Genomic DNA, 26,307 nt, shown 5'->3' with positions numbered 1-26,307 from the left:
CAAACATGAGATAAGTACATGATCTATCATTTTTAGGTATTTATGTGTTGTTCTTTATAAACTTAGGCAAAACTAACAAATTCTGATATGATTCGGGTTTTTTTGGTATGTTTCGTGGTTTGATAGGGATTATGAGTTCACAGGGCTAGTATGGTTACGTGTTTTGAGGAATTCCCTTAGACTACAAAATAATCAACCTTCATGGTGTGATCTACACCCTCCATCACCGTCCAACCTATTAATGGGATGGTGATGATCTCATGTAAATGAGCATGGATTATATTGTATGCTTCCCTTTGTAATCACGTACTCGAATCTGGACCGTCGAAAGGACTTCCCGCGCCATTAAGCTTGATAGTCCATACTACAAACTCATCTCCTCTGCTAATTAAGAGGACATGCTTCAGTAGTTCGGACATTCCTTCCCCCCATTGCAGGGGAGCTCCAAGCCTCCCCTGAAAACCCTAAATGTCGCATTGGAACTCCCATTAAAAACCCTAATTTCTTGCACCTCAAGCTCGAGTTTTCTCTGTAATGGTCAGGTGAAGGTTTGCAAGATTTTCGTGGAGTCAAATGCCTGAGTTTTGATCATAAAGGGACGAATGGACATGGATCGCTGAGTGGAATGCAGAAATGTTGTCCTCGACAAGGTTTGGCGCTGCGTTCTTGCCAAGACGGGCCACTGTTCTTTTGAGTGTTCAGTTTAGTTTTGGGAACTCTGCTAAGGTTTGTGAGCTCGTGTTGTTTCATACTCTTTATCTGTGGAGAAAATATGGAGCTTCATCTTAGTCTGGATCCATATTTTTATTTTTATTTTTATTTTTCTAGAGGCTTGTGGTACTAGGCAATTTATAACTATACGAACACATTTCAGGCTTATCGTTGAGTCTAAGAGGATTTATATCCATTCATTCTATATCTCCACTTGCCTGAATATATTTTCTTAATTCTTCAACTTGAAGTTAAGTCATGTTTACATGTTTAAGCTCTATTGAGATCATTATGCTTGTTAAATTGGAATAGGTTTTGCCTTGCTCAACAAATGAATGTGATGAATTCTTGCCATGGTTGGAGAGGAAGGCAGGCATTGAAGTTTCCTCGGTGCTTTCTATAGGAAGTTCAACTCATGGAAGGTTTCAGCTTGTGATTGAATTCTATGTTTGTGTAGTGAAATTCAGATAATTTGATGGACCAGAATCTTGGGTTGTCGTTAAAGTTACAGTTTTTTAGTTGTCATCTGTGAGTGAGCTTTATGTGTGCAAGTTTTCTCTGCACTTTGTTTGTCTAATTGTTCTTTCATGCATGTATGAGTTCAAGATTGTATTAAATTTGTGAGCTTTAAATTGGTAGATACTAGATAGAGAGGTAACTGTTTCGTGGATGGTCTTAGAGGAGCTTGTAATTTCGCAATTTGCTTAGGTCATTGATATGCTCTTTGTAGGGTTTTCGATACTTAATTTGTGATGTTCGTTGAAACATCTGCATGGCTGGGTAATATTCAATTGCCGGGCGATGCTATTTCTTGATCTTTTTATGTTTTTCTTATGAAGGAATGACAATGCATTGCACTTTGGTCGTTTAAAACAATGATTTGAAACTCAGCGGAGTCCGAGTTACTCGGACTTGGCGTAGCTTGGACTTGGCTCCTTGCTGAGCCTACTACTTGTCCAACTCGAGTTATTTAAAAAATTTAAAATCGTAAAAATATATAAAAAATGAATGTATAAGAGCTGTGTTATTTGATTTTTTTACAATGAGTTGTGAGTTTTTCTTGTCATATGTCTGATTATTGTATTTTCCTATATTTTTGGATTTTTCTAACATATCTCCAATGGTCCAACCATAGATCAAGTCTTTCCAAATCCATGTTAATATATATATATATATATATATATAGATAGGGAGATTTTAGACTTTTTATATTGACTTTAGTTTTGTTTTAGTTTTACAATTTTTATATTGTTTTTAAACAATTTTTTGAATATTTTAAAAAAAGTTTAGGGCCTTTTGGCCATGTACACTACTCGGTTGAGTCCATTTGGACTCGGCTGAGTTACTTGCTTTGGGCTAGGGCCAAGTCTGAGGCCCAAGGCAAGTCAAAAAACATTAGTTTAAAATAGCCTTATCGAAGCAAGGAGATGACACGTGGTGTTTCTAGAAAACATGGACATACAACAGAATCTCCTAGACGCATAGTTAACTCTCAACTAACTAGCTTCGCAGCTTACCCATGCTTCTCTATAAAGCAATGATTTCAAGTGTTTGGAGAACATTTGTCTGTTACCATGGTTGTCTAGATTCCAAAATTTGTTCTCTATATAGCCTGTCTATTCAGCCTCCCATTTCAGTTGAGCTATGTCTCTAAATGAGTTGTTTGATAATTCTGCACGAGTGTCTCTCTTTCCCTCTCTCTCTCTCTCTCACACACACACACACACACATGCACACATACACACACCCTGTCTAAATAAATATTCAACTAGTCTGCATTCATTATGCATAATGTTGGAAGTGCATATGATCTAGCGTGAAAAACAATGGCCAATCAACCATTTGATTTCTATTATCATTGCAATAATCCCAAGTTCAGCTTGTTATGTTAATCCATGTGTATTTTGATGTATAGATGGATGTGCTGTGCTGCTTTGATGCATGTTCATGAGGGTATCTCAAGGTCATGGAGCAAGACTGTGACTTGACTGTCATTGCTGACTTGACTGTCATTGCATGTACTCTAGAGAAGACGTCAATACAAGAAAAGAGAATCAACAACTATCATATATGATTTGATGATAGGTTGGCATTGGAAGCTGGGTATTCTAGTTGACTTGTGCACCCACAAATATGAGATGGTTAATTTATAAATGTATGATAAATGTGACTTGGTTTTCCGCATTAACAAGCACTGGCTGCTAGTTTTGCTAGTTAACAGTTTATGACCCGTGTGCTATTGACACATGTAGTCTATGATGGTTAGAGAACACAAGACTAATAATAACAATCGAATTATTTCTGGCATTATTGTTTTTAAGATACCTAATTCCCCACAAGATGTTAGTAATGAGTTGGATCTAAGAAATTATCTCAATTCATTACCTATTAAAAGAGAAAAGTCATCTCCACGGATAGTAGAAAGTTTAATTTTGATGTCAATGGGTATTAACTCTGTTGTGATAATTAATGAGAGGTCTTGTGGCTTGTTTGTAGCTTTGAACTAATTCCGAGCCCCTTTGTGCTGACTGATTACATATCCTCTATGACATTTCATTGTTTCAAGTCCCAAAAATATCTTACATATTTCAAATTTTTCTTCTGAAATGATAACTGGAGAAAAGTTTTCAATGCGATATAATTCATGTCTATCGTCATTGTAGAAGTAATTCATCAACATGACCAAGTAACACTGCACTGCTTCTATGTGTGTGGTAAACAAACATGGAATGATTGCCATTACCTTGCTGATATCAGGCTCATGGAGCCTATTTAAACCATCTAAAACTTTTCATATTCTAAATAATGAAGTGGGATTGCCTGAACTATATCTAGAAGATGATTCCATATACATGTGAAGAAAAGCATTCTTCACTTCGATCTGATATGACTCTTAATTCCAAGCTTTTGGGGGGTGATGCTCATTTGGCTTATACTCCCTCCTATGACAGAGGTTACTCGTCTCTAGAGTGCTTTGACTTAGGTTGCTTTGCCAGTGTGTTATAGATTTACAAAGGCGGAGGTTGCTTTGGAAACATGCTAATGTTTCCAAAGGGGGTTGACTTTGTTTGTCAATGATACAAGGAGTTGACAAGTCATTTCACAACTGGAGCATATGTTTCTTGTTATGAATGACATATTCTTGCTTCTAGCCTTCTGTAATGACACTTGCAATATTCATTTCCAAAGAAGTACCAAATAAAAGTTCAGCTGTACATATATCCACTTGCTTCCAAGAGTCCTATTCCCAAGGGATAGTTGAACTAGGTCCCTAGTATTCCTTTTAGTGCTGTAAATATCCTGGTGCACTACATCTTGCCAATATTTTCTAGGTGTAACTTTTGAATAAGCATCCTCGATAGGGAAAGACATGGGAGCATGAGTTTTAGCCAGGAATTAGTCAGAATATGTAACATTCTTTCAGGAGAAGCTGTTTTGCTAGAGGATCTTCTTAGCCCATGCTTGTTCAAATCGAACACACGTAAACCTAAACGAGACATTTCTTTGTAGGGATGCCTTTTCTAGATGAAATTCTCTGTTAGTTTCCAAGTTTTGTCATGAATAGGCCTTTGACGGTTGTATTGGATTAGGACAAAAGATGGTGGTAAATGCAACTGAAGAAGAGATGATGTAAAGAATAAGACAATATTTAGTATATCCTTTTAAGGTCTGTCGACATGGCGGTTGTCTTGCAGACTCGGGTGTCAATAACATTTTTCCATTGACTGGCTAATTTAGAATATGCGGTGAAAGGATTATTCCTTCTATTATGCATGATTATGAGTTGGATTATGTATATATATACACGTTAGATGTAACGTGAGTGTATGCATGTCTGCGTGCTTGGGTCTGTTTTGATGTATGTCTGTCTGAATTCAAGGGTGCATGTGACGACATCCATGTGTTTATCTTTAACATTTTTGAAACTTGTTTTGTAGCATTTCATGTATCAAATTCTTTATGCAGGTCACTATTTGCTTCAAGGTGTATACATTCTGGAGATTGCATCTTGAAGATTCCTTACAGCGTTGTATGTTCAGCTCTATAATTGTACCTCTTATGGTTGTCAATTTGTTGTAATCAAAATATTGCTCTAAATCCTTTGTTTTCATGATTGTGGTTCATATTGGCACTGGAATATAGCTCCTAAATTCTTTGTTCTCATGATTCTGGATTGCAGCAATTAAGATCAGATAACATCCTGCCAGAAATTCAGCGTTTCTTGGGAGATGCTGCAAGCAGCCATGCTCGACTTGCTTTGCTTATTTTGTTTGAAGAAAATCTGGGCCAGGTATCGTCCAAATTGATTGCTTACTTCACGAGTAATCAAGTGGATAAGATCATTGGCAATTTGTTTGTAGAAAGTTGTACCATTTGGACCTTTTGATTATTGGAGTTTGAAACGGTATAAAAATGTTTGGGGAAATCAATATAGTAGAACAAATTTTCATCATTTTTCATTTGTGCAGGCATCTGAATGGGAGCCATATATAAGTTGTCTCCCTCAAATGGGTATGCTTCATAGCACGGTAGGCATGTTGATTTGATCAAGTGAAAGATGGTTTCGTATACTATGATTACAATGATAGTTTGGAAATATTAGCACTAAAATGGCTTCCTATTATGGTGGTTAAAATAGGTCAGCAAAACTTGGTTCCTATGGAGGTGAGTTATGGATGCAAGGTAGACAAGTGGGGCTTTATGGTCTTGGAAATTGAAAATTATACAGAGTGCATGAGTTGGAAAAATATGCAAAACATATGATATGTTTAATCAGTAAAATGATTCGTATTTTTTATATCCTATCATTAAATATACAATAATCAAGCATGTAGAGCCATATAATACTACGTTATTTTCCCCATTCTTTAATACTAATCACAAGCATACTTAATTCAATGTTGAGATGGCCAACAGGGGATTACCCCAAAACTCCAGGGCCTCAGAAATGAGAATATCCTTTGCTGGCCACAATTTCCTGCGAGAAGAGTGAAACGAGGTTTATATGGTGTCTCATGTCCTGTTTCGCCTGTTTCTCAGTTGATTCTAAAATGAAGAGGTGATGCAGACAGAAGCAAGCTCCTTGTGCAAGTCTTTAAAGTGTTCCAGTTTCTTCTTGTTGTGCAGACTGCCCACGCAACTCTAAAGGAAGAATTAATGTCTTCCTAAGCATGTTTATATATGTATATTATCTTTGCACTATTTTTTAGCATGCCAAATTTGCTAGATCAAATGATAGTAGATTGAGAACTCTAACTATGGGGGATTTTGTTATTTTCTTTTCTCATTTTTGTACTTTTCATTTCTACCCAAGGAAAATGGAATTTTGTCCCCTTTGCCTCATTCTTGACTATTTAAATACTAGATCCTTTTCCTTATGTTCACTAGATTGCTTTCTGTTTCACTGCAATTATTATGTAAATTTTAGTTTTGCACTGCAACTGGATTGTTAAAATGAAATGTTGTTCTAAACCTGTCCACTAGCCCTCTAAAATTAGAACGGTTTGTAATACTTGTTAGAATGCAGCACCCATCTGAACCATCTATTTATCCTTTTACATTAGTTACAGTCTACTAGGATCTCACAAGAACCTTTCAGGTATTCTGGAGTAAAGATGAACTTGATATGGTTCAGTGTAGTCCAGTATATCAAGAGACTATCCATCACAAGGCTTGCATAGAGAAGGATTTCATAGCTGTGCAACAGGTTGATATTATCTTCTGGGTAGTATTGCAGCCTCTATTTCCTTTTCAATTAGCTTGTCTTTATCTTGTTCTCTCATTAATGCGTTTAATGTTTCATCTCCAATATTATGTAAGAGAATCTTCCTTAAAATAGCAAGGATTTCATATGCTGCTTTGCATATATATTTCTTTTCGTTTCTTGTCTGTAGAAGGGGTGGAAAGGTTATCACTGTCTTAACCATCGTGTTAGTCATTCTAGAATCTGGATTTAGTTGTTCTTAATTTGGCTTGCATATCTATTAAATTAGCTAGTGGGCTTTCTATATCTTAATTATCTTCTTGTTGGGTTCTAAAAGCTCTAATTGAGTAACTAGTGACAGACATCCATGTCTCACTGGAATAAGTTCCGAAAGTTTATCTAAACCCTTGCTTCTCAAATCTTCAATATCTTGTGAATTTTTGTTTTAAAGTGGGTACACTTGTCATTTGTGGCCTTTTGGGCTCCAATTAACAGCCTTATCTCATTTATGCTCTCAAATTGGTAAGATATGCTTATAGAGTGTTTTGAAGGCTCCTATATCTATGTGTGTATATATATATATATATATTCACTTTGAGACTCTATGTGTATGTGTTTGTTTGTGTGAGTGTGTGTGCTTGTGTCAGTCTGTGTGTGGGTGGGTGGCTGTGTGTGGGCGTGTATGTGCAGAAAAACATATGGTCTCCTCCTAAAGTGTTCACCATATATCATTTGCAAACAAGATTGTGAAAAATTTGAAAAAAAAAGTAGGAAATCTTTTTTTTTAATAGAAAATGCGGTGATTTCCGACAGCAGTCCTGGGGGACCTGAGCGCCTTGCCCTGGCCTAGGCGGTAAAAGTAGGCGGCCTGCCCCTAGGTGGCCACCTAGGCGACTGGGCACCAGGAGGGTGCCCAATGCCTAGCCCTGGGCAGCTGCTCAGGGTCTGCGCCTCGCTTAGGGACGAAAATGCCCGCTGTTGAGGGGCATTTTTGGGTTATTTGATAAAATTAAGATTGTAAAAAGTGGGGTTTTGGTTCATTTCAAACCTAAACTCCATTAGAGTCAAAAAACTCGATTTTTGTGATTTCTATAGGGTCAAAGGGTTTCTCAAAGTTATGAGAAATCAATCTAACCATCACCGATTGATATTAGATTTAGTTTGGAGATTTAATAGGTCTATTAGATGGTTTTTTGTGTATGGACTATGGAGTTTGGATTATGGCATGGATTATGAAGTGCATGGAGTTTGGATTATGGTATAGACAATGGATATGGTCTAATCCTCTAATCGCTGGTTTGAAGTTTAAACTTAACAGTTTGAGTTTGGAATTTGAAATGCATGGTATTATGGACTAAAATATGTCTCAATATGTATTTCTTAATTTTTTACACAAAATATGACCTTAAAGCGACTTTTTATTCTACTGGGCCGCCTAGTTTCTAAGCGTCCAGGGCGGCCTGGACCCCCCTGACCACCTAGGTGCCACCCGGCATTTTTAGGAACACTGCTAGTGATGATTTTGAGCTAGGGAAAACATTGTAACAATCTAGTGGACCAAATCCTTTTACTTATACATGTGTGCATGCATGTGTGTGTGTTTGTGTCTGACCTAATATCTTTCACCCACTTTGATTTTAGTTCTGTGCTATCGTCAGTTCCAAAGAAATTGACTTAGTTTATGAATGCACCTGTTTAATTCGTGCCATTTCCTCCAATTAGAGTGAATATCTTAGCCGTCCTTTGCTGCACTTCTCATCTTTCTTTAATCTACTGCTTGTTTGTCCAAGTTTCCTTCTTGACTTACAAAAAAGCTCCAACATAAAGTAAGGTTCACTACATCGAATTATATTAAAAATAGTAATGAGCACCAAACAATAAAAAGGGACATGAAAAAGTGTAATTCACAGAGAACAGTCCATCATAAAGTAAGATAAGGAACTCAATGTACTAACAATGTTATTAGAAACAAAATAATAGAGAAAGCATACTTGATAAATTCATTTATCTTGTTTTTGGATTTTATGTTTGTGTTATCATCTTTCTCTTTGTCCATTTTCTTCATAAATTTGCTACTTTCCTCTTCCATTTGCCTTTTCTTCACTTTCATGTTTTTATTCTTTTTCTTTTTCATAGGAAGGAGCTTGTCCCAATAGTCTTTTTCTTTTTCATTAGGAAGGAGCTTGTCCCAAGATTGAATACTGCCAATCAATTCAAACGAGGAGCTTGCTGCCTCCCCTCTTATTTCCCCTTTTTCCTTGTGATAAAAGAGGAAGGAGATTTGTTAAAATAATTAAAATTGTCATTGAATGGGACGACAGTCCTTTATTACAAAAATTAAAACTGATGCAAATAATGGAAGGATAATTTTTCAATGGGACAGGGCTGTATGTTATATAATTGCCCTCCTACATTTATTGTGTGGTAAGCGAGGGATGACAAACCTAGTAAGATGGTCTGACACCCCCATCAAATCAGGCTATGTGCTATTCATAAAAAGGGGGTCACTTGTCACAGGCAAACAGAGATGAATATGGAAATAGAGTTACTCGAAAAGGGAAACTCTAAATCAGAGAACTGGTTGCTACAAAACGAGCTGCCTCAAAAGAGTCAACCAACTTCCACTCTTCTTTAGCTATACATTCAGCTCCCTCTTAGCTTATCCAAGGAAATGGTTGGAAGCCGTTTTGTCAACCTTTTATTGATCCTGCTGCTTTAGAGAACACCTTATTTGGGTCGGACTCGAATGGCAAACCAGCGATGATCATGATATGTCATGAGCTCGCCTGATTCCAGCCACTATATGCTACTTTCCGAATAGGCTTGACCAATTCAAAGTAGACTCCATGTTTTGAAAATTGTTCACCAAAATCATTATTAGGTTTTGTTGTAGCATATTCTTCTTTATTCAACATATGCATGTCTAGATGCATGCTAAGGTTAATTGACATTCTCTGATTTTGTGTTGATTTTTCCAATGCTTGTTGTATATAAACTCTTTGGATATCATTATCTTTTGAATTTCTTACCTTAGCATTTGATTTTGAATATAAGCAATTATTTGCAGCCTATGCTTCTCTATCACACAAAAGGTATTAGTCCACGTTTTATTACTAAATATGAGTTGGGGTAGGCAAGTGTGGTACTTTATTCCCATAATTCTTGTTTCCCTGGAATAATTTGTCCAAATTTCCTTTCTCATCTATAATTTAAATTTTTTAATCAATTCATTTAAATGTTACAATTAATGGGTGTGGTGTTTGCAAATGCTAAGTCATCTGTTTCTGCTTCCCTAAAATTAAAATCCTGGAGTTTTCTAATTCATGTTTTTAGGATTGATATCCACCTAAAAGTAACAACATGATAACTCAATTTGTAGGAGTGCCGATATTAGACTAAGAATCATTTTATATGAACAAAATATATGATTATCTCGAGTACCTAAATGTCAAAACCTTATCTAGATCTTTACTTGTATTTTTTTTTATTTTAAAAAAAGTAAATTGGGGTATATCAGTGCCAACTATTGAAGAAAGAATGGGAGATCACTTTACATTTAAAAATTTCTTAATAAGAAATAATAGTTGATTTAGGTACAGATGGTTGTTGGTAATTTTGTTTATATAAAAATAATTGACTTGATCATATGATAATCGATTTGTTGTAACTCTCTCCCCCCTCCTATCTTATGTTAGAATTTTTATTCCTATAGGAGAGTCAATGAGATTCAGTTTTTACTGACATTTTAACTATTATTGATGTTTTCCGTTCCTCTTCTTTGATACTTTTCCTCTCACCTCTTTTCATTGTCTGTAACACATAATGCACAACTATTTAAAGTTATGTCTTTCTTAATTCTATGTGCATAATCTGGAACTCTGTGTTTCCATGCTCTAATTCATGGAAATGGTGCATACATATTGCTCCTACTCCAAATCTCATGTTCATTCATGTGATGTAGGCCTGTTATTTTTGTTAAGGAATATAAATTTATCATGATTTCAGGCTCTTGGACACCTCCCTCATTACTGCAGAGATGTGACCTTCGAGAAATTTATGCATGCATATGCTTTAGGTAGGAAGCTTTATGTTAAATTTTACTAGCTCTGTAATTCTTTTCCTTTGCATCTAAATCACATGATTGATTATCAGTATGTTTTTTTTGGAGAAAAGTATAGATTATCAGTATGTTAGTGCATCATCTATTCACTAGTGTATCTTATTGTAAATTCAAGTGCTAATCAGGCTAGAGGTTCAGATGATTGGTAGCAAAACACAGGATTCTGTATTTCTGTTCTTCTTTTGTGAGCTTGATCTTGTTTTCTTTGAGATACAAAATTGTGATACAGTATGAAAATTAAGTTCAAAGAGCTAATAGTGCTCTATGTCCATTCAACTCATCTGTGATTGATTTGTTGGGGTCACCACTAGCCTCCATCTCCCACGGTCCAGCTTTTTGTGGTGACAATTTGAGTGTAATTACAGAAGCTTCTTATTATACATTTTATGACCAGCTCATCACTTTGACGTCAACAATTATTTCATTTGATAGTTGTCCGTTGAAAACAATATTTCTTAGAGCATATAATTCTATTGACAGATTATGTAACTCTTTGATTTGACGCATGCATTATTTTTATTCCTTAGCATTTTCTATGTAATGCTTTTGGGTTTGAGGAATAGCTGGGTTATCTAATGCATGAAAACCTAACAGGCCTATTAATATAGATCTGCCTATGAATCCGGTCCTAGTTACATATTTGGGCATCATGCATGGTTTTTTCTTCTGTAAGCAATCATGGGTCTGGAAACTATTCTCTTCTTCACATTAATTTATTGTTGAACTTATTTTCTCGTGCATTATTTCTTTCTGATAATCATGCAGTGGAATCACGCGCTTGGGGAACATCATCTAAAGAGCTTTCTCTGGTATTGACAGACTCTGAAGTGTTTAGATCATTATTGGGGTTGTTTGTGCTTTAAAATGTAAGTTTTGAGCTTTGCAAGTGATGTACCAATGTAGCTTCTTCATTAATTTTGTAACTTATGTAGATACCATTTGCGGACTTTCTAAATCATGATGGACGGTCTGAGGGAACCTTACTCAGCAATGAGGATAAAGAAATATCAGAGGTTTGTTATCATTAACGTTTCCAAGTCCTCTGCTTAGTTAAGCTCATTGGTAGGTTTGTTGGTTCATAAACCAATATATCTAATTGTTAAGACTTTAAGACATATCCTTGGTAAGTCCTTGAAGAGTTATTCTGTATTACATGGCTTATTCGTCATTCCAGCTTAATCATTTTTCTCATTGGATGTGCACTTGTCAAAGTTGATCTTATCTGACTGTGGTCTTAGAAGCTGTTGTTACGTCTCTTTCTAATGTTTATACTTGATCATTATTGTTGATCGGAAATTTTTTTTGGGTCTTCAGCTAATATTTTCAAAACAACATAACCTTTTTATTGTTATTTTCAAAATATTGTAATTCTCAACAATGGATAGAAAATTTCTATTGTTGTTGCTTTGTATTATTAACAAGTTTGCTTCTTATAATGGACATATACAACCATCATTCATAAATTTCTTTGTTGGTTTGCAGTCTGAGCAGCATTTGCCCTCATCTGAAAATACACTGTATTGGGTGGTACTACTACATTGTATTGGACAAAGGAATATGATTAACGAGATTACTCATTGTCAATATAACCAGGATGACTCAAGCTTGGGAATTCTATTTATATGAGCGCTTCCATCTTCCTTAAAATTAAATCTATATTGACTAAATATTGATAATTATATTGGAGAATAGTGATGTATCTTATGAGTAATGACTTGGTGTTTTCCTCGTCGTTTAGAAAATGGCAGAAATAATGGCTTTTGTTGCACCAATACCCCCAACCATGACATTTTATACAAAAGTAACATTTGGGTGTACAAAATAGGGTCCATAGAGTAAATATCGGCTGCTATGTCTATTTCTGTTTTTGCCTCTTCTTTCTTGGCAAAACACTCTATTTTTCTTTATAATAGGCATTACCAATGTAAAATGGAGGCTGACCAGCCTGTTCCATTCTGTTATGGACATTTTTTTAAAACTTGGGTTCGTTTTCAAATATGTACTCTTCTTTTCCTTTAATGATCAAACAAATTAATTTTTTGAAAATAAATAAAGTGAGAAAACGGAAGATATTCCATTAGCATTTTGCAATTTTCACTGGAAAAAGTAATGCACCTTTCTTGTTTATTTTAAAAGAGTAATCTTTAATATCCTTTAGTATTCTTACTATGGATTCTGTTAAGTAGTAATGATGATTGTTACAAGGAAATCTGCAGATGAATTGTACCAGTTTGTCTTATTAATGTGGAATGATGGTGAATTGTGCTGATCAATTTTCGTCTGGCACATAACTGCAGGAGTTCAAACTGTAGGAAAAACCATCATGCTCTTATTCCTTTTCAATGAGTACTATCATCTTTTTTTTTTTGGTGTTGGCGGTGAAAACAATCAAGTCTAATTATTACCGCAAAAAGTTGAAATAAAAGAGAATCTGCTTCTTCTGGCAAATTTCGATGTTGGGAAATTTTGATATAATGAATAAATAACTGGACTGGTTCATGCTATTAGTAATCTAAGAGTCTATTCTAACAAGTGCACCACATCGAAGAAAATTCTATAACAAAGCCTTAGTTGCATGTCACAGGGGATTATGAGAACTACTCCCTCAAAAAAAACGGGAAAAAAAAGGGATTTTGTGAGATTTCCCTTAAAGGAGTAGTCAAAGCCTTCATTTCATTTGAAGAATGAATTTTGGCTAGAGTGATTTTTTTCAACGTTGTTGTGTATGACTGTGTTGAATAGATGCCATTCATCATTGGTATGAAGAATCAAATGCATCACATCATGGTCTTTTTAGTTCCTATGAGTAGCTTACTAGCCTACAGAATTTAGTTTTATCTACACACATTGGGATTATATTAATGGACTTATTGCTGAGTGTAAATTGATGAATGATTACAATCTGTTTGTATGCAAGTTTTTTCTATATGGTTATTCATGGACTTTTACCTTCATTGTCTATGTCCCTTTGGCTGTTCTTGCAAGAATGTATACGCCATTAGAAGTAGGATTCTTCTCCAGTTGTTATGTTCCCGCTCCCTTTTGATTTGCAAAGTGTTCGAAGTTTACTTTTCTATCTCCTTTGGGCACTTTCATTCCTGCTTCTACCAAGAAGGAAGTTTCTAAGGGACAGGCCATTCTAGTTATGATGACCAAGGCTCTCGGCTGCACTCTCCTATTGCATGGAGTAGCACCTGCTTCAATTCCTCCATCTTATCTTTCTGATCTAATCTGGAAAATTTAAGTCTACAGAAACTTTTAGATGACAGAATGATGTGCATTCCTGTAAGGACTGGTTTAGTGTATCCCAGAATTGAGAAAGAAAGTTCTCTATCTAGTAATCGTCATATGTACGAAGCTTATCTTTTTAGTTGAAGTTACCATGGCAAGTAGAAAGTCTAGTAGTTTATCTTTCATGTCTTTGTAATCATTATTGCTATTCTCTGTAGGTTATTGCCGATCGGGGCTATTCTGCTGGTGAAGAGGTAGGGAACCCCTAGTTGCTTTCTTTCATCAATAGTTTTAATTAATGTTGATTTCGTTGGATCGCTTTGCTTGAGAAATCTTTTTTGAAGATATCTGCAGTTGATTCTGAAGTAAGGTGGGGGTTCATTTTCCAAAACGAAAGCCTGTACTTTATGAAGATAAATTGAAAGATATTAGGCTAAGTGGAGGTCAATAGAAGGATTATGCTATTTAGGTACAATTTTTGTATTTTCTTTTCGTGAAAGAGAGACTAGTAGGGAGACTAGTATGGTGCCTACAATTACATATTGGGAAGTTGGAACCAGAGAAACAGACAGTCATAACAAGAAAAAGCATATCTTCTTTTCTGGCTAATTTTTACGTCATCAATGACTTATGGGTTTCTTTGGTTCTTTAATATGTCTGTATGCAATAGGGGCAGTCTGTAAATGCTAAACATCCTGTGATTTCATGTAAATAAATCCTATTATATTTTCTATATGGTAGTGAAAGAACAGCCTGCTTATAATAGTGTGCCTCCTAAAACTTTTCCTTGCATTTCTTCACTTTCATATTATTCCAGTATTAACTTTGATCACCATGCATGACTTCATATAAAATCATGTACCTTCATAAAATCCCATACTGATTCTGCTAAACTTCACAGGAATTCAACTCTAGCAATATTTGTAAAAGAATCACAGCAACTACATATAACTATCATTAGAAAAATGATGTTATGCTTGGCTTCTCGTGGGCATTTGATATAGAATCAACTAATAGTTATTCTGCCATTGTGTTGGCATTAAGACTGTAAATGAAGATGGTGCTCTCAGACGTAAATCAAGGCTGAATATTGCTTATAGTGGTTGCAGCCTTGTGGTAACCCTTTATGAAATTGTGGTAAATAATATCTTAGATAGATAGGGATCGATCCCAAACCTCCTTTTTAATTTTACCTAGATAAGGTTTTGTTCCTATAATCAGAATAAAGATAAATGGATCTTTTCATGACCCTTTATCCATGCAAAGCAATAGATTATAGTGAACCAGATTTGACATATAAATAGAGAGTAACTCATATGTTAACTCTTCAAAGTTTCGTGGACTTTGCAATGTGATATTTCAAGGTGCTGGTACACTTGAAATAATGATAATACAATGGTGCAGCACATGTTAGATTCTTGACAGTTGACCCACCAAAATTATGTTGGTTACCCAGTATGCAAGTCTGTCTACAATATATTTGTTTCCTTGGCAGGTTTAGATGGATATGAAAACAAGCAGTCAGTGTAGGAGGCTGCTGACGAAAGGTTTTTATTTCAGGTTTTAATAAGTTATGGAAAATTTTCAAATGCCTCGCTCTTACTCGACTATGGTTTTACACTTCCATATAACACTCATGACCAGGTGAGATTCAGATGTTTCAGCTGTTAGACATTTGCATATTATTGTCGCTTTGGCAAGAGGAATTCAAACAGATTAGAAGTTATCTAATGCCTGAGTTACTCATTACTTCCACTAAAACAAATTGTTTTCGTCATCTACTGCAAAGTAGCAAGAGAACACTGCAAATCATAAACTCATTTTGTTGTAACCTAGTTTGACATTAAGTAACCTAGGCTACTTGAGTGAGCTATTTCTGACTGTGCTTAGACTATTGAAATGCATTTCATTTGCATCTGTGTGTGTGTGGGTGTGTCAGCACGCACGCTCGTGTGTGTAAAATTTTATTTTTTACATGCTGAATGAAATTCATTGTTCATTATCACACTTATGTTAGCTGTCAAAGTGCATATATACTGATGGGAAAAAAAATCTCCTATTCTGTATATCGGGCTGTGGGATTCTTGTCATTGTTTCGAAATCTCTAGTGGTAAAGAGATAGACTCAAGTCTGGGAGAATTGATCATCACCATTGAGAATAGCATAGTTACACAAAGAAACACAAGGTCAAAAGACCAGTACATCTTTAAGGATGAAAATGATGAAAACATTCCTGATTACATGTATATATATATATGTATATATATATATTCAGGCAATATTCTCCTTCAAAATGGAAAACAGACAACTGGTTTATTCAGTGCTCATATCTGTTTGTGGCCAGTGACTTATTGGAAAATATGATCTTTATATTCTCATTGCCATGAAAAAAGAAAGATGAATCGTTTACAAAAATCATATAAAGACATTGCATACCTAAACCATGCAAATCTACGTAAGAGACATACAATCCAAAATTGCAAATACTAGACTTTGATACCAAAGTAAACTTGACTTGCACACTGAACTGAACACTCAGTGCCTCCCTTAACTTGGAGCATCAACCGATAAAAGTGAAAACTTTCCCACTAAAGCATTCAATTTGTGTTTGGTAATTGACTTTGTAATAAAAATATGCAACCTTATATTCTATAGGAACTTGTGAGAGAGAAATGACATCATTAACCTGCCTTTCTTGAATGGAATGGAATATCAAAGTGTTTTATCTTGTCATTAAAAATTGGATCTTTTCAATCTTGAGAGCACCAGTAAAGTCTTTAAGGAGGGTTGGATGAAGTAACCTGAGCTCCAGGATCAGAGAGAAGCATTTTGCATGAAGTTATTGCCAAGACTCAGCTTTGTCTGTAAATTTTGACACTAATTACCTGTTGAGATATCAAGAAATAAGAGTTTCCCAAGACCATCAAATAACTTGTACTCAATCTGCTCATGTCGAGACAAGGACCACCAACCTCGTTTTAGATAACAAAAGCTGGTAAATATAGATCTGATAAAGAGGACAAATGGGAACCTTAACGAGGAGTAGAACGAACCTCATTTGCAAGAATCTTGTTCTTAAGCTGGTGGTTCCTCTCTGAAACCTCGATGCTTATGGAAGGAACTGCTCCTAAACCTGGTTTTCTAGCAGTTCCTTCCATAATCCTGAAAAATATATTGGTGTTCCCCCGGTCTTTCATTCTCGCATCTTCTTCTGCATTTGATCTGTGCATCTCCAGATAGATTGAACATGTCTGATGATCTGATGAACTGCAGCCTCATGTAATGTTTTTCGTGTTTGTACTATTAATTACCACTCAACACGAGATATATTCGGTGTGGTTATAGTCGAATAAAGCATGTCACCATCCTCAACCATGTTTTAGCATTAGAGGTCAGCATTAAATGCTGTATGAAGAAAATCCTTTGAAGAATAAAGAAATTTGGTCTGAATGAGATGTTGTGAATCTGTCAATGTGATGTCAAAAAACAGTTGTAAATTATGAATTTGACACATGAAATTATCATGAATAGGTCAAGAAGTGCCACAATACCTGTATTGTATGGGTTAGAAGAACCGGAATTCCATTCCAGTGGATAATACAAGAAGTTTCAGATATATCTGCAGTTGCTCAAATTGCAAACAATGAAACATGATTGCCCAATTTCAAGTTTAGAAATAGTGCATCTTGTAATGCACTTCTTGGATTGTTAATTTTCAAGTGTTCATAGATCTACTCGATCTACACTATTTTTTAAGCTTTAAATTTTATAGTTAGAGATGAAAATAAATTTTCAGGCCGTTACAAATATTTCTAGTACCAAAACAATATTTTTTACATTATTTGAAGGTGCACCTTACTTTGATTGTTTAGGGCCTCAGCCTTATACAAACCACACCCTATATATGTATATTTGTGTGTGTGAGTGTGACAAAGATGCCTTTGGGTCACAAATAGCTACAGCATAATACCTTCCAAGTATGAAAATACCCCTGGCTGGTTGACTGCATTTATATCCATACTGAAGCTTTCTGCGTGTTCCCATATTTGAGGAATGCATGTTCTTTTATGCCTGATGCTCCAAAATTACAGTTGCCTGTGAATCTTATGAAGCATTAATAACCTACTTGAGGTGTCCTTTTTAGTTTCAGATTTTCTAGAGAATCCAAATAACGAAAAATTGCGACCAGGTTCAGATTTGGTTTGGGATGTCCCAGTTTGAGCCGTTTTACGAAATGAAATTGGAGCTTTTGGATAAACACCAAATAGCAGCTATGGATGATGCAAATGGAATTGAGACAGTTGGGAATCATTTTACAATTCGGTGAGTATTGATTGAGAATTTTTCTTGCTTATGTGATTTGTATTTGACCAATTGTACATCTAAAGTGGATATTATATGTGGTTTAGACCAATTCACTCATCCTATAGAAGCATTTAGGACTGGAAGCGGTTTCTTGCTTTTGTTACTTTACCAGCAGCTAGACGATGCTATTCCCTTTTTATTGTATAATATATTGTGGATTTATTGACTTATGTATCCATCATTTATTCCTGAACTTTGCCCTTCTATTAGTCATTAAGCCTGTGTGGACTCAAATTCAATGAGCATAAAATCCGAATGTTATGTTTATATTTTTCCCTCCTCATGGTCCTTTACATGTGATAAAAACAGAATTCTATTGAGGATTGTGATGTAGGAGTTGATGTTCAAGTAGATCTATGCATGAAGCAAGCACTAACAAGAAAATAGTTAACAGAGTCTAACATATGAAGGGTGTTTAGGCACTCCAGTTATTTCACAAACATCCAGGCAGCAGATCCTGTATATAACTGGTGCTTATGAACAGTGAGGTTTGCGTGGAAATTTAGGGAAGCTCTTGTATACCTTCATCAAATTTACAAAGTTAGTGACTGGTCTGGTTTGGTCAGTCTCGGCCTTTGATTTAGGATCTGTGCAATAAATGAACTCGACAGGGCCTTAGTCTAGGTTGCTTTCCCTTTCTGTAAACATGAGAATATGAATGAAGTGTTGATAACTTCCTGTGAAAACTTGAAAGGGTTTGTATAAAGCTGTATATTGAAGTCAATGACAAGTTTATCTCTATTACAAAGTACATAATACGATATGTTCTTAACCCAAAAAGAAAAGGCACATAGACTCTTACATTATGGTGTAGAATATAAACCTATATCTAACACCACTGGGCCCTTATTATGCTGTATTGGGCAAGGCTAGGCCAAACCTGGCCTCACCTATCAAGTTTATGGGTGTAAGCATATGCATGCGTGGGTGTCTGTGAGAGTAACATCAATGCGTGGGTGTCTGTGAGAGTAACATCAATATGAGTGTCATGACACATCACTTTTCAAGGACCCTTCCCATTTCTCTTTTCGTTTGTACTGAAGTCTTGTAGTTTTTTAACCAATTGCAGTCCCTTTTTTTTTCTACCAAGTATCAATAACTCATCCTTCCCTTTCTCTTTGTTAGTTATTTATTTTTAAATAAATCTAAATATTTTCAAATAAGATGGATCTCACAATCTTTAGGATAAGAAATTAAATTAGATGTATCAAAACCTTGATTCTCGAAAATAACCTTAATTCATAATATAAACTTTGTATAAGTAGATGTATCAAAACCTTGTTTAGAGAAAATAAACCTTAAATCATAATACAAACCTTGTATGGCCTATTCCATTGTAATGTAATATAAACCCATATTCTACACTGCCTGGCTTGTATTGTGGTGATATTGGGCCAGACCGGACCTGGCCTAACCTCTTAAGGTTAGGGGAGTGTGCGTGCCCACCCAAACCTGGATGATTGATCCATGACCAGGATGAAGCTCAGGCAAAACCAAGTGGTGGTCTAAAGTCTGAACTGACAGGTAAATGGATTTCGAAACTGACTGATGTTGAAGAATCAGTGCATTAGTGATGAAATGCCACTCAAACTCAGAGCTAGCTGGTTCTTCTTGAAATGTGTTGAGGTGCAGCAGTTGACTGGGCATCCAGGGGTAAGCACTTGTTCAGTCCATGCGATGAGATTTCATTTTTCTGTGGTACTCATTTCTTGCAGCTTATTATTCAATTATGTACCTTCTTTTCTTTTCACCGCCGAGTACCCATCTAGTCATCCTTCTCTTTCTCTTATATTGTTTCAAATAAATCTCATTGTTTAAAATATAATGGATGTGAACATCTCAATCTTTATGTTAAGAAATTAAAAAAGAAAAAAAAAGTTGAAATGTATGAAACTTTGAAATAAATGTATCACATTGTTGTCTGTAGAAAAAAAGTTTGAAACTTGGATTATGAACTGGGCCATTATTGGATAGTAACTAAGCTCATATGAAGCTCAAAATGACTCAGGGTCTAGGCCACATTGGAATTGGTTTTAAGATTTTTGGTCTGTAGCTAACAGCTTGGCTTGGACCCCAGTGATATTGGACCGTGATAAGCTCAGATGATGCTTGGTTGAGGCTTTTATCTTATAGATTAGACCTAGCCACTTTTGGACTTTGGTATTGAGAAGTCAGGTGCAAGCGTTGTTGGAGTAGTGTTTGAGCTAACATTAGGAAGCATCATGTGCTAAAAAAACAAAATATGCCTAGTATTCTAACATTTTTTGTAATAAGAATAAAAAGGAATGACACCCTTTTTTATGGGTAGAGATACCACAAACATGTATTTAATAGACGTTGGTGAGAGCGAATCTCTTCCAGAATTGTAGGACCACTTAAATGTGTGTTGTTGGACGGTTGTTGGTTATGCTTCCATGCAAGAAAGATATCGCAAGATCTGTAGGAAGTAGAATGACAATTATAGACAACATAAGAGAGTGCTTCGGTTCAAAAATGCTATTTGGTCAGGTGTGAGGGTAGGAAAACAGAAGAAGAATATCATTTGCTCTAATATAGGCTTGGAAGTTATTGGAAACATATCCCTCGTGAGTCTGATCTAAAAATTTTGTTTTATGCTTTTCTCAAATGGTTTCATCATTGTTTGATACTTTTTGAAGATCTAAGCACATCGTATTCGTGTTTGAGAAAATAGACCCATAGATTCTTTGAAATTTTATTAATGAATGTGATATAGTAGTAGTAGACTGTTTGACAAAATAGAAACAAGGCCCTTGACACCAAAGTTAAGTAAAGAGAAATGCTTGATGGTTTCTTATTGTGGTAGAAGGAGACCGGTGTGTTTTGCCAACTTGCACCTCTTACAATTATCATTTTTATAAACAAATTTTTCGATAACACTGCATGTAAAAGTACATGGTTTAGAAAGAGGGTGTCATCTGGGAGTGAAGTTTTCTTGCCCACAATGTCAACTGCAACAAAGGTTGTCGGATTAGTTACATTCGTGAGAATGGAGTTTGGGAACGTTCTATCAGCCTTAGGGTGTTGTCAACATCCATCGAGCAGCATTTTGAGGATTCCAAAGGGCCCAGTTTTTGCGACAAACAGTGGTGTGTTCTTTCCGCTTGCATGAGCTTAGGACTAGTAGGAATAGCCAAACCACATCGCTGACATCCTGTGGGATAGCTTTGTCGACACACAAGTTTTTTCACCAAGGAGATTAGAGGGCATCATCAAGAGATAGAGTAGGAATCTAATGAAGAATAGATGCTCATGCAGCCTCACAAATAGAAGAAATAACTGAGACTGGCATTGTGCTTTAGCGAAAACCTCATTTGTCTCAGCAGGGAACACAATCTCTATTGATTGTGCATATCCATCTCACTTCGTATGCCTGCAAACTATTCAAGTTGTCTTAAATCGATAGCCGACACTTTCATCTTATAGGGTGGGCCTAGCAGACTTCAACCAAGCCACTTTTGGGCTCAGTTTTAATAATAACGATTAAAAAAACAAGTGGTGGTCTAATGAACTTAGGTGTGGGCAGAGGTATCACAAACATGCATTCAATGAACTTAGGTGTGAGCTAATTTCTTTCAGAATTGTACGAATGCTTAAGTGTGAGTTGTCGGGTGGTTATTGGCTATGCTTCCATGCAAGCTAGATATTGCAACATCTGTAGAAGTAGAATGACAATTATAGACAACTTAAGAGAGTACTTCGGTCCGAAATGCTCTGGAGAGTGGAAGTTCACAAGAGAATGAGTGATTTCAGGGGTATTTCAATGTTTTCTTTCACCAAGCCCATTTGGTCAGGTATGAGGGTAGGAAAACAGATGAAGTATATCGTTTGCGATCCAAGGCTTCACACCAGGATCCTCGGGAAATCCTTGAATTTCTTTCAATCCATATTACCCAGATGGTTGCTGCCGTGGAGGCTTTCCAAAGAAGCCTGCCTGCCTCTGGCCAATGAGAATCCAAGGAGAGACTCAGGAGTGCCAGAAGAGAAGTAGGTGTAACCTAGGAGAGGCCAAAGAGGTGAAGGAGTCGGTTCCACAGATTGAAAGCAAGGCTGCAATGAATAAAGAGGTGAGGGTTGCTCTCTTCTTCACAAAGGAACATGGCACAGCAGTTAGGAATGGAAATACCCCTCTCTTGTTTTTACTGTTGTATTGTGAAGTATCTTTAATCAAAACTATATTTGTAAGACCCAGACGTACATTGAGGAGCCCATGCCAGCAATATGGCATATTATCGTATTTTTTAACTGCCAAGAGGATGGATCTCCTTGGGATTTTAGCTTTATTGTTGTTTTGCATGAGATCTTGCTTGAGAAATGTTGTTTTTCCCTTCCTGAAAGATATTATCTAAAGCAGTGAAGTAAAATCTGCGAGAGGATGGGGAAGGGGCATCCCACTGTCTCTGCGTGCTTTCGCTCGTGTTATGACTGCTACTTCATGCCAGGGTAAACCCTTTTCTTTGATCTTCTATTTCACTAGGTTTTATTTTTTCATAAATATGTGAAATATGACTTCTATGGTGCGTGCTTGCTATGTAATGAATCTTGTCCATAGAGTTGGAAGATTTGGTGAGAGAAGCTGCTCAAAATGATGGACGGCTTGCTCGGCGCCCGTTGATGAATAAGATCAAGGAGATTGAAGCCCATCAAATGTTACTTGAAAGAATCGAGACTCTGATGCAGGGATATTCTCCCTGCATTTTGGTAGTCTTTTTACTTTTATTGTGTTTACGTATTCTAGTAGTGGGAGACTATGTTGATGGCTCCTAAATTTTAATTATGTTTTTAGTAATTGAATTATCCTTTTTCTCGGTATTTAGAAGGTTCCAAAGTTCAAACTAATTTTGAGTTCAAACTAATTTTGAGATTCAGGTTTTAAAAAAGAAGAGAGAAAAACAAGGAAAGCCATTTTCATTGGTCTAAGTTTGGGTTGTGTTGACCCAACGTTTCTAATTATCAAATGTGTAGTGATTAAAGAATTGTTAAATTGAGGAAACATATATTAGATATTTGCTGATGTTCTAAGTGGAATAATTAAGCTCAATTATTTCTGATTTGTCAGAAGACAAAATGATAATAATGATCATCATCATTAGAGTCTTATGTCAACTATTTGGGGTTGGCTACATGAATTCTATTATACTATTCTGCTTTATCAAGGGTCATACCTTTAGTAAGAACATAAATCTCCATATCTTTTCTCACTACTTTCATCCATATCTTTTTGGGTCTTCCTCTTACCCTTTTAGAGTTCCATTTGAATCAAATCACACCTCCGAACCGGTGCTGTATTGGGTCTACACTACCTATGATCAACCCTCTTAAGTCTACTTTCCTTCCCTCATCTTATCACCTATTGGAATCACCTTTAAATTCTCTCGAATATATTCATTCCAAATTCTTTCTTTTCTTGTCTTACTACTCATCCATCTCAACATTCTCATCTCTACAACACTCATCCTATGGGTATATCAAAATTCAAAATTATAAGACAAAATAATAGATGTCAAAGTTCTCTGAGCATGTTAGAACTCCTCCAGTTTAGCTCTCCAACTTCTCAATCGCTTATTTGTGCTTATAAAAGTGTTGATCCCTCCATAAAGCAAGTTGTCATCTCCTGAAGCTTGAATGACAGAGAGAGAGGGGAGGAGGGGGAAGCAAAGGTGGTGGTATTTTGGCAATCAAAATTTTCTTTGGTATGGTCTGTGTGGTTGGGGCAGTCATTTGGAAGAAATATCCATTTATGTGTTGAATGGTTCTGTTTTGATTTGTGTGCTTTGCAGTCCATGCAGTTGAAGAATACGTGTACTGAGAACAGCCAACTTGAAATGCGGAGAAAGATGGCAATTGATCTTCTTTCAGGAGAGCTGCGAGTTCTTCGATCAGCATCCATGTGGTTGAAGAATTATTGCACCAGCTTATCTGGGGGTTAGCCACTATCGAAGCTTCATTGAGTTTTGCTCTTCACCTAAAAAGGGTTTCTTTCTTTCCCTGCAAAAATGTCTATCTAGTCTCCTCAATGTGATTACAATAGTATATTCAAAAAAGAAAAAATTAACGCGCATTTTGTCATCTATGTGGTTTTACTTATGCTCCTCCTGTCCTCCATGTTCTCAAAGAGGGGATGAACATTGCTGTTGCAAGGCAATTTTGTGCTCTCTCTCTCTCTCGCTCTCTCTCTCTTCATACACAACTTGGAACGGGTGCTCTTGACATCATGTTGTAGCTCCGCCTACCCCGACCATGGTGCCAATAGCCCAGTTTTTTCTGCTCTCCTTCTCATGCATGTGCATGTTTGTTTTTAGAAAACCGAATTTGTGATAATGAGAAAGTAAGTAGAGTAGCATGAAAATAGATGGATCAAATGACCTGCATACAAATGCTATTCATTTGTAATAAATCCATGCATTCGTCATCATCATCATTAACCCTTTTTTCCAACTAATTGGGGTTGACTGTATGAATCTTAATCTATCATTCTGCTTTATTAAAAGGCCATACTCTCAAGAAAGTCATAAGTTTGGTATCTTTTTTCACTATTTGCAACCATGTCTTTTTTAATCTACTCCTTATCATTTTTTAGCCTTCTATTTGAACTAACTCACACCTCCGAACAATTATTGTATTGGGTTTGTACTACATATGGTCAGCTTACCTATATCTACATTATCACATCTTATTGCTTATTGATGCCAACCTTAAATTTTCTCAAATGTATTCATTTTGAATTCTTTCAGTCCTTGTCTTGTCCTCATACATCTAAACATCTTTGTCTCAGCTACACTCATTTTATGGGTATGTTTTTTGACCGTCCAATATTTCACTCCATGAAGTAAAGTTGGTTTCACGATTGCCTATAGAATTTGTCCCTCAATTTCATTAGTATGTGATGAAGACATAAAACTTTGATTGCACATCTGTATTTTTCTTACTCAATTCTAATTTTATGTACGATATTCTCCTCATTCTCTTTATTTTTTCTGGATTGTCCACCCAAGATGTTGATAGTACGTTCTTTTTGGTATTTTTGGCTGTCAATCTCAACTAGTTCTTCGTCTTTACTTCTATTATTACAAAACTTGCATTCTATGTACTTTGTCTTTGTCCTGTTAATTTTAAAACATTTAGATTCTAGAGCATATCTCCAAAGTTCTAACTTTGTGTTGACCCCGTTTGGGTCTCATCGATCAAAATTGCATCCGCGAACAACATGCATCATGGTACGTCATCGTATAAGTCTCTAGTTAAATCGTCCACAACTAAGATGAAGAGGTATGGGTTCAATACTGACTCTTGATGTAGACATGTTGTTATTGAAAGCTCACTTGCCTCTCCACTAGTTGTTTGTACACTAGTTTGTGCTCTCTCGTACATATATTAACTAGTCGATGTAGTTTTTGGAGACTCCATTCTTGTTCAACACTCATCAAATCAAATTTTAAAGTAAATCATAAGCTTTTTAGATCAATAAAGACCATGTGGAGATGAATAAATCTATGCATTTCAATTTTATAATCAAAATTTTGTTTGACATATAAAGTAAAGGACTAGAAGGAGCATTCAAAGGTGGAAAAAGAATGCCAATTAGAGCAAAAGATTAACTAAATATGTAAAAAGATTGTATACTAGGAGACCATTTATCTTTGTTATAAGGAGGTCATAAAATATTTTTAGTTGTGTCACGAAGTTTGACAAATTTTTTTTTGAACTTCGAATCGAATCAATAACACACTCACAATCACTTGATTTGTAATCCAATAAACAAGAGTGGTTGTGACCTCCTTGTAGTAAAAGTAAATGGTCTTTTGTATACTTTATTATATGTAAATTTGTTCATTTGGATTTGGAGAAAAGATTAAAAACAAATAGCAAGTTGGCTGTTTTAAGCATCTTCCTCGTGTTATTTTTTGAGGTTGTTCATGTTTTTGGTGCACTGGCTCTAAAAAAGTTTGTCTTGCATGAGGTACAAACTAATAAAGAACCAATCTTCAATATTTTAAGGGTTTTGTTAGGCTACACTACTTGTGGTGTAGACCCTTGAAGTGTTTAACATTTTTAGACATTTAGATACCCTAATCCTATAGTATAATAACTTTTTGTTTAGGGGTATTTTATATAATTCATCAAGCGTAAACTATAAATTTTTAATAGAAATAAAAAC

At 35.8% G+C, this 26,307-nt stretch overlaps 1 protein-coding gene across 50 annotated transcripts; it reads left to right on the top strand.

Moving 5' to 3' along the window:
* The first annotated feature begins 374 nt into the window (after positions 1-374).
* Positions 375-24,220, top strand: LOC18446207 (ribulose-1,5 bisphosphate carboxylase/oxygenase large subunit N-methyltransferase, chloroplastic). 50 transcript variants are annotated; one of them, XR_016041905.1, is made up of 16 exons: positions 375-726; positions 1,024-1,133; positions 4,678-4,741; positions 4,892-5,002; positions 5,181-5,240; positions 6,311-6,418; positions 10,421-10,490; positions 11,301-11,344; positions 11,468-11,548; positions 13,985-14,020; positions 15,262-15,410; positions 17,911-18,089; positions 21,944-22,216; positions 22,504-22,592; positions 22,702-22,850; positions 23,930-24,220. XR_016041905.1 is itself a non-coding variant. In XM_088848636.1 (16 exons), coding segments are annotated over exons 3-16 (1,182 nt in total). In that variant the 5' UTR covers positions 387-726; positions 1,024-1,133; positions 2,627-2,864; the 3' UTR covers positions 24,080-24,220. The 50 variants fall into 50 exon arrangements, 28 of the variants coding, with proteins under 28 accessions (XP_088704758.1, XP_020530497.1, XP_088704755.1 ...); XR_016041886.1 differs by having other exon boundaries at positions 6,311-6,436; positions 15,327-15,410; positions 17,956-18,089; XR_016041888.1 differs by having other exon boundaries at positions 6,311-6,436; positions 15,327-15,410.
* Positions 24,221-26,307: the final 2,087 nt, after the last annotated feature.

The sequence above is a fragment of the Amborella trichopoda genome, chromosome 10 (assembly GCF_054954075.1).
Source record: "Amborella trichopoda isolate Santa Cruz 75 chromosome 10, AtrichopodaSantaCruz75HAP2 v2.0, whole genome shotgun sequence".
Classification (NCBI taxonomy): domain Eukaryota; kingdom Viridiplantae; phylum Streptophyta; class Magnoliopsida; order Amborellales; family Amborellaceae; genus Amborella; species Amborella trichopoda.
The sequence above is the reverse complement of the archived record's forward strand: the minus strand, read 5'-3'. Positions and strand labels throughout refer to the sequence as shown.

Bases quoted from the DNA above. Each gene is read 5' to 3' on its own strand.
- LOC18446207 (XM_020674835.2), top strand. From the start codon at position 634: ATGTTGTCCTCGACAAGGTTTGGCGCTGCGTTCTTGCCAAGACGGGCC. The intron at 11,549-13,984 runs GTTTGTTATCAT...TATTCTCTGTAG, and splicing joins AGGATAAAGAAATATCAGAG to GTTATTGCCGATCGGGGCTA. The intron at 14,021-15,326 runs GTAGGGAACCCC...TTTTTATTTCAG, and splicing joins GCTATTCTGCTGGTGAAGAG to GTTTTAATAAGTTATGGAAA.